The sequence below is a fragment of the Nanorana parkeri genome, unplaced genomic scaffold (genome assembly GCF_000935625.1).
Source record: "Nanorana parkeri isolate BGI_ZX_2015 unplaced genomic scaffold, ASM93562v1 scaffold2253, whole genome shotgun sequence".
NCBI lineage: Eukaryota > Metazoa > Chordata > Amphibia > Anura > Dicroglossidae > Nanorana > Nanorana parkeri.
In genome coordinates this window covers 40,290-49,497 of record NW_017308521.1, presented here as the reverse complement: position 1 = coordinate 49,497, position 9,208 = coordinate 40,290, and the positions used below count along the sequence as shown (strand labels likewise).

The window sequence follows — 9,208 nt, the reverse complement described above, 5'->3', positions numbered from 1 at the left end:
CGCATGGCAAAGCTTTGTGACGCATTGCCATGCGTTGTGATCTTTGTGTTGCAATAAATATACGCCTGTATCATTTTATCACAACACAAACACCAACACAGTGTGAAAACAATTTTTTAACATAAGTTCCTTTTTTACAGTTTTGCGTACCGTAATTTTTTTACCTTTTCGCAAAAGGCGCAATTTTAAATTTGCAAATATTTGTTATTTATTAACTCAATACAGTTTTATCTTTTAGATATAGTCAGAAAATTATTATTTTTTGTGCGCTGATAGTGATTTTAGTGTGTTTTATCAATTGAATTGTGTATTTTTATCGGTTTAATATTAATTTGAGAAACATTTGCACAATTATCGCACGGCCTACAAATTTAGTATCACCATCTTTTTATTCTACCAGGCCTGCGCTTTCAGAAAATATATGGTTTGGGGGGTCTTTTACAAACACTAACAACACAGCAGTGGAAAATCAAATCAATGGGAAAAAATTGCAGAAAATTCAAAAATGGCTTGGCCAGCTGATTTGAAAAATGTTCCGGAGGGCTTGGCAGCGAAAGGGTTAAGGTGAGTGCTGACATTAACATGGGGGGGAGGGGGAAAAAATGTATCCTTTAATGTAAAGTGGTACATTTTCTCCGTTTAAACATGATGTTTTCTATTTTCTACTGTGAATAAAATATGGGTTTATAAGATTTGCAAATCATTGCATTGTGTTTTTTATGTAGATTTTACACAGTGTACCAACTTTTTTAGAATTGAGGTTGTAGTACGACTTCACACTATTAGAGCGGACCTTTACCCCCTTTCACTAAAAATCACATCAGCATGCAGATTTAAGATCATCTTACATTCATTAGTTTTTAATTAACTTACAAACAGGAGTTAATCTACTTCCTGGTCCACTTCTGGCACAAATGATGTAATGTGCCAAAGCTTTGCATCCTGGGAAGGTTACATCAGCAGCGCATTGCCACATGTTATAGTCACATATGCCAGAGTTCCAGGAAGTAAAGGGAGAGCTAGTAACCTGTCCTTAGTTAACATGGCCACTGTCAGAAGACTGGGGAAGAAAAGAGAAATAAGGTATGCAAAGAATACAAAGCTGAAAATTATCTAGATGTGTTTGTAGCTTGTCATTACTAAACATTTCTAAAGGTGTCTTTGTTGTTATTTTAAAGATATTGGTAAAGTTCCTCTTTAAATGCAGCAAAAAGCCCCATTCCCCGGTTTTGGTAACAGGAACGCTGCCCTACTGAAGTAGAATAGAAAAACAGAAGTTGACAAAATACTGGAAGCTGAGCAGTGGATGCTTACAGTACAGGGCAAATATGATACATTTTATAAACACCTCAGTCATCTGGATTTATTACTCACCCATGATTACTGCCTCACATTAGGTTAGAATTCTATTCTTCGTTAGCCTCACCATTCATGTTAGGAACACCTCCGAAATGTACACATGCTTACTGATTACCTCCCTATTAGAAAGCAATCCCTCTACCCTGCTTTATTTCTTTGACCCTTATCTGTACCCCACACAGCCCTGTATCTGCACCACAACACAGTGCAAAATATGTGCATTTTTTTCTTCCCCCGTCCGCTCTCCGATCCTCCAGCGCTGAATGGAGGAACAGACGGGAGGGGGCGGGTGTAGCTGGCTCGGCCTCTAGATTGGCAGAGCCAGCTGTCACTCACGCAGCTGGGTGGACCTCGACAGTAATGTCGGGATTCGTCCCGGTTGCGGCGGTCTCAGTATACAGCGAGCTGTAGCCCGCTTTATACTGAGCTTTGGGTCACGGGAGGACGCTAGTATATGTCCTCCCGTGACCCTAAAGAGAACTATGGTGAAAAACACTTACCCCCATAGTTCTCTTTTAAAGTACTGTTACTAGGGAACAAAACTCCTGGTAACAGCTCCAGTGGCATAAGGGATTCTTTATGAATTAGATACAACTATGGCCATTCTAAGCTCCCCCATGCTACTACAGATTGTCAGCTGCGACGGGTTTATTTACAGTCCCAGTGAGTGGCAACCTTGGGGAGTGGTGTATATTTTATGAATGGGTGGGATTGTGGCTTGTTAGTTTGTCATTTATAATTAGATGGGAACCGGGTGCCTAAAAGGTTTTGGTCCCTGAAGCGACCATAAAGTTACAGCCACTGAAACTGCAGTGGACACCAGGGTTACAGAGCTGGACTACTGCAACAGTTCTGTTTCAACGTAACCCTCCATGGCAATAAAAGGGTTAAGACCATAAGCTTGAACAATGGTCTATCTAAGCCACCTAGAGATGGTGAAACGAGAAGCCGGGGTGCCCTTCCAAAAAGGGAATCTGTTCTTCTGAAGGAAGCTGGGGCTAAAACATATCTCCACTATCAGGGGGCGCACTACAAGCAGTCCCTCACCCGTTAGTGAAAAGCGTGCTGAGGGCACCCGGCACTGCAGGACCATTTTCGTTTTACCCCCCAACCCCACCACATGAAGCAGCAGGAAGAGATTGAAGAGTTCCATGTTGCTCTTCGAAGCAGTGGGGCGATGCTGCCTTGACACTCTTTAATGAGAAAGAGTGAAGAATGCACATACATACAACACTCCACCCAGCGGAATGATGTCAGTGTTAACCCCTTCCATTGCAAGGCCGTCAGGAAACAGCAGCGCCTAGTCACCAATAAAGATAAGAAATATCCTGGTGGCTGTCCCAAATGACCTAGTCACTAAGTGAATTTTCAGACAGTGCACGTGCAATTGCAATGCCAGGGGCTCCAGACCTCAAATAGGGCTCTGTATCTAACTGAACCAAAGGGAAGTCTGGAAAGCGCCCACACGGAGCCCGGTGCCGAGGGTCACCATGCTATCGCCACAACTGTGCGGTCGGTCGACTTTCTATTAATCGATGGGATCAAATCAACAATCGATTTCAAAACAGTGACAAAAAAAGTCGAAGGATGGAAACCTTTTCTCGAATGAACGAAATTCTAATAGTAAATGTGGTTTTCATACCAAAAACTTAATTCATTCCAAAATCGAATGATAGAATCAAACAAAATTTCGTTCGACATTCATCAAGTGTCTGATGACATCATAGGGTGGCAAAGAAAGATCTTTCTTACAAATGTTTGTTTGGAAATGTAGTAGTGTATGACCAGCTTAAGGCTGACCATGCTGGAAGGTTTAAAACTTCCTGTGTATGTCAATGGACAAGAAAGAATGATCTGCTTTATTTGCATAGCTTATGAACAAATTTTAAGACACAGTACCATTTCAGAATAGTTATTTATGGCTTCAGTTACAATAAGAAATTTGTCTTTATTAGGCATTTCATATAAAGAAGCTTTACCTCACTCAAAGGAGATATTCTTTCAATATTCAAAAAAACTGCAGTGGCCTGAGGAATTGCTTTAATCTTTTCTATAACAAAAGAAAACAGGGAGTTACAAGTTTGATTATAAACCCAGAAAACGGATTGAGTTGTTTTATTACACATTTCACTAATGACAGCAGCAGTTTGAGAAAAGACAAAAAAAAAACAAAAAAAAACAGTCAATAATTGTTCAGAATGATCACTTCTGACCAGTAAACATAAATAATTTGTCTGTGCATTTTGGTCTTTACCAAGAAATATTGCCAACTCACTCTATAGAATGATACTTTTATGAGGCTGCAGCTATACCTCCAAGCTGTAGAGTCTAGAACAGGATTAGGCAAGCTTGGTGCACCAGCTGTGATTAAACTACAGATCCCATCAATACCTCTGCGAGTCATGCATGTGGCTATTAGAGTCTCGCAATGCCTCATGGGGCTTGGCTGGAGTGCCAAAGTGCCTGACCTAAAAACACAAAATGCTGCTTATGAAAATGTCTTCTCTGCCAATGGAGGAAACATGACCCTATCCAAACTGCAGCTGAGAGAGACCACAGAAAGGATTTTACATCAGTCATCAACACTCCTCTCTGTCCCTTTCACAGAAGGAGCATGTTGGAAAATGTTTCTCGATTGAACGAAGTTCTAACACTAAATGTGGTCTTCGTTGAGAAAACTCCATTCATTCCAAAATCAAATGTTAAATAAAAACGAAACTTTGAACAACAATTGCCAAGCCTCTGATGTCATCATCAAATGTTCCAGTGTGATTTTTCGTAGGAACGTTCTTGTGAAATTCTACCCATGTATACCCGAATTAATGAAATGTGTAACAATACTTGGCCTGACAAAAAAACCAAGTGCCCGTAGGCAAATATTCCTCAACATTACTAGTAAGTTTCTTACCTTCAGTACCCAGTCTTTGTTTAGGATCATTTCTTCAGGAATGACATAACTTACTGGAGCCAAATACACTGCAAAAACCAAAAGTGCAAACAACAACTTCAATGTTACCTGTAAGAGTCTGAAAGTTCCCTTTGCCAAAAACGTATTTATGATCAGGTGATTTTGTAGACATGATTAGCTTATCCACAACTATCCAGTTAGGGATACTGTGTATTAGAGCGACTGCTTCAGCAACCAAAAGTTCAGCTGGAGAAAGAAAAAGAAGGACAAGGCCATTAGTAAGAACAGTTTGTACATAAACAGAAGTTCTACTCTAAAATGCAACAAATTATTTCTAATGTAATCATTTTCCATAAACACAAGCAGTGAAGCTAGCAATCCTACCAGCAGAAGGTAGAAATCCAGTTCCTAAACCTTGACCATGCGTCATATACATGGGCAGAATGCTAGTGCACATTTAGGCCCCTTTCACACAGACTGATCAGGAGAGGATCTGTGCACGGATCCTCTCTTGAGCAGAGCAGTACAGGTCGGATGTCACCGCTGTGCAATCTTGCAATGGAGGGAAAAACTGAAATGACTGGACCCATGTTGGTCTATGGGAAAAATCCAATGCAAATGGACTTGTGTCTGTTTACATCAGATGACCCCCTATCCAGCACGATCAAGTCTGTCAAAACAGAACACTGATCCGTTTGTTTTGCGGGCCAGGTCAGAGTTGGGGGTAACCAGGTCCAAACGGACGCCAGTCTAATCATCAACTAGCATTGGTTATTCCTTAAAAACTGACTCCTACTGTAAGGAGGCTGGGGGCTTGCAGGGTACAAGTGCAACATTAATAAACTGTCACCCATGTCAAACACAAATGTTCCCATGCTTCACACCACTCCTCTTCTGTTGTCCATCAATGTCAGTCATTTCACACTCCTATCTAACCCGGAGAATAAAACTGTCCCAGCCATATTCATGCGCTCAACAGATATCTCCCAGAAGCCCTTTCTGTTCTTCCACTAACCGACTCACTAATAACCTTATACCATGCACAGCTCTCTCTCCGGCAGCCCTCATCTTTTGGATTTTCTGTTCTGAATTCCCTTCCTTCATCTCGAAATTGTTAACCTTTCCTTAAATCTAGAATGGCCAATCCTTAAAATCATATGGACAAAGCTTCTAATAAAAATAAAATGCGATTAGGACATGTACTAACATTTTTTCCCAATTTTACCCTCGTCATCACCTGCCCTGTACAAGAGCTCTCACATTTTCTGCAACCCTTCCTTCGTCTTCTCAACAGATGTCCTGCATTCAAATGTGTGGACAAAAAAAAATGCTGACAGGAGGAGAGATCAGAAATATTACCTCATTTATCTGTTACTGCCCTATCACAGGTTGGGGGCAGGAAAGAAACATAGCTGTGTTTCCTAAAGTGACACTAAACTCAGGAGTTAAATCTTAAAAATACATTCAAGTACCTTAAAGGGTTTCTAAACCCTCCGTTTTTTTGCCTATTTCTACTGCTAGCAAGCAGTAGATATATGCAAAAAGTAAAAAAAAAAACCCGCTTTAACAGAGGTTTAAACTTACCTTGTTTTCGCTGCGCGCTCCCGCCCAAGAATCCGAAACTGCTTGGGTGGCCGCAAAGCACCTTGGGGTGGGCGCATGCGCAGTTTGGATTTTTGGCCGGGAGACGAGCAGAGACGCAAGGTAAGTCTATCGACACATGCACCCGCACAGACAACGTGGGACAGGAAGTGCCAGCAAGCAGAGAGAAGTCAGCGCTGGATCGGAGAGCCGCCACACCGCTGAAAACAACAGGAAAGAAGAGGAAGATCGGATTAAGAGACATAATTTAGGGTAAGTGCTAACAAAAATAAAAATGATCCTTTAATGTCACTTTAACTATTAACAAAAATGTATCTTATTTGTGTATCACTCAGCTGTAGATCAACAACGTATCTATCTCTGAATTGGTGCTGACACTGTCCTTCCTTCTGGGGGGTGGCTACTTTTGTTCCCCATGGTCCCTACGCTACCGGACAAAAGTTTTAGAACACTCCCATTTTTCCAGTTTTTACTGAAATGTAAGCAGTTCAAGTCCAGTGAATAACCTGAAATGGTACAAAAAGTAAGCAGTAAACTGCCAGAGGGTGTTACTACGCAGTCTTAAACAATATTTGGGCAGTATTGTACTGCAGGAAGTAGTATACATCACTCTCAAAATGGTGAGAAAAAGCCAAATGAATAAAAGAAGGAAGACAGACCATTATAACCATTAAAAGTGTAGGTCTTTCCTTGAGAGAAATTGCAAAGAAAGCCAAGGTGTCAGCGAATACAGTTTCCTACATCATTAAAAGGCACTTGGACACTGGGGGAAAATCTGACAGGAAGAGGTCTGGCAGACACAAAGCCACAACAGAATCAGTAGACAGGTTTCTGAGAGTCAAGTTTGCGTGACAGGTGGCTGACAGGACAACAGCTTCAAGCACAGCTTTTCGAAGCAAGTCTCAGTTCCAACCATGAAGAGAAGACTTTGAGCTGCGGATTTAACAGGTCGAGTGGCAGTAAGAAAAACAGGCTTATCTGGACTATGAAGCACCACCAGTGGACTACTGTAGACTGGAAGAAGGTCTTATGGACCCATTAATTAAAATCGGAGCTCTGCAGTCCATCAGGCAGGGTTTTTGTACGCTGTCGAGTAGGTGAAAGGATGGTCCCAATGTCAAACATGGAGGATGCGTGGTGGTCTGGGGCACTTTTGCTGAATCCAGAGTTGGCGACTTGCAGAGTGAGTGGCACCTGAACCAAAACTTTTACAGCAGCATTTTGCAGTGCCATGTAATACCCTCTGGTGTACGCCTGGTTGGTCAGGGGTTTATACTACAGCAAGATAATGATCCAAAACATACCTCCGGGCTGTGTAAGAACTATCTTATTAGAAAAGAACAAGACAGTAGGCTTCAAATCATGAAATGGCCAACACAGTCTCCAGACTTAGACCCCATCGAGCTGGTTTGGGATTAACTGGATGATTCAATTTGGATGTCCAATTGTTAATTTGTCCTATGCTTTAATTTTTAGAGAACATTGAGACATTAAACTGCGTAAACTTCAATAAAAACTGGGAAAATGTTCTAAAACTTTTGACCGGTAGTGTATGTGTTTATAAAGTAGCAATCGCTCCAAGCTCTCTCCCGTGATAGGCTACAGTATAAATTAGTAAACTAAACACGAGGTCATCATCTGAGTGATCTTGGAATGGTGACTACTTTACAACACACACACAGGGGCCATGGGGAACAATAGTATCCACCCTCCAGGAGGAAGGACAGTGACAGCACCAATTCAGAGATGATTTGCAGATCTACAGCTGAGTAATGCAGTTTTGTTAATAGTTAAGGAAGAACTCCCGGGCACAAATTTTATTAACTGCTCGGTTTTGCCTAGGGTCAAAAGAAAAAACAAAGTTATACTCACCTGATCCTCAGAGCCAGCAGTGCTCCCTTTTCCTAAGCTGCAGTGTCCTCATGTCCTATACATTGTATTGGATGTGGTGATTCTAGGATCCTTAGACTGCTGCAGTGGAGGGGAAGAGATGCTCCAGGGACTGGTCTGAGGGCCGGTACGCACCATAAACAGTGCATTCCAGAGTGGTCAGGCTCTGGAACGCACTTCGACCGGCTCCCTGCGTTCAGGGATGTGGCAGTGCATTGAAGTCAATGGCACCGCAGCCACGCCCCCAAACATGTGGCACATTAGTGCCTGCGTTCCGGTCCAGTGTGATCTGCAAAAATGCTGCAAGCACTATTTTTGTAGATCGCACTGCCACTACTAAAGTGCCACACATTCTGATGCGGGTGATGGCACTGCGGGAGGGGGTGTGTGGCTGTTGTGCCAGTGACTTCAATGCACCGCCAGAGCCCCTACCACAGGGAGCTGGCCGAGTTGCGATACAGTGCGTTCCAGAGGCTAACCTCTGAAGGAGAACCAGCGGAGTATAACTTTTTTTTACTCTAGTCAAAAAACAAAGTTAACCCTTGCAGTGCTGGGGTAGCCCCAATACAAGGGTTAATAACATTTTTAGCCAGGTACTTGAATGCAGTTAATATCTAACTCCTGAGTTTGTTGTCACTTTAATTGAGCAGAATTAACCATGGGGTCAGGGCTTTACCCCATAGTTCTAAGGGTAACGGGAGGACACAAACTAGCGTCCTCCCGTCACCCTAAGCTCAGTATACGGCGAGATAACAGACGCCGCAGCCAGGACGGATCCGGACATTAATGTCTGGATCCACCCAGCTGCTTGAGTGACAGCTGGCTCTGCCACCTGTGACAGTCTCATTGTCACAGGTCGGCTAGAACTATGAGGCTAAGTGATTTTCACTCGCCTCATAGTTCTCCTTTAAGTTGTGACTTCTGCCTGGTCTAAAGGCTACTGCACATAGGAATAAAGATGGTACATAGGAAGATCTCATTGGTGATAAGTCACATTTGACACAGGAGTGACCCCGCTCTCCTCCTCATCGCTCCTTTGTATGGTTATCATTACCAGTGGTGTCACGCTGCCTCTTATCCCCCCATTTAACGTCTGGATGTACAATGACAATCTTCTGTGCTCCATAGAGGTTGGGCGTCCGAGACACTAAAAGTTCCTCCACATTCTCGTCGTCTTCTTCATCCTCCTCGCCGGAGCTCCAGTCCCCGTTATCCCCCCCATCCCAGTGGCCCGTGGTCCGACCCTTCCTGCATGGTGTGCTGCTCCATAACGTGCGGAGCCCGGGGGTACAAAGCCGTTCACGACTGAGCAACGACACCACGTTATACCGAGAGCTACCGCAGGCCAAATTGACCCTCCGCACAGCGTGACATCCCCTCAGCAGCCGGAGGATAAACATCGCGCACACGCTGCGGAGCCACGTGGTCACGTGATCAGCCTCTGAGCAC

The 9,208-nt window shown here is 43.2% G+C and overlaps 1 protein-coding gene across 1 annotated transcript in view; it reads right to left on the bottom strand.

Annotated features, from left to right (window-relative positions):
• GTPBP6 (GTP binding protein 6 (putative)) overlaps positions 1-9,208 on the bottom strand; it is a 27,048-nt gene extending 17,840 nt beyond the window's left edge. Inside the window, exons 1-3 of the mRNA XM_018573153.1 lie at positions 8,814-9,208; positions 4,376-4,513; positions 3,339-3,409 (exon numbers count right to left, since the gene is read on the bottom strand). Coding sequence (XP_018428655.1) covers positions 3,339-3,409; positions 4,376-4,513; positions 8,814-9,159 — 555 coding nt within the window. The 5' untranslated portion in view covers positions 9,160-9,208. The remainder of the gene's footprint in view (positions 1-3,338; positions 3,410-4,375; positions 4,514-8,813) is intronic.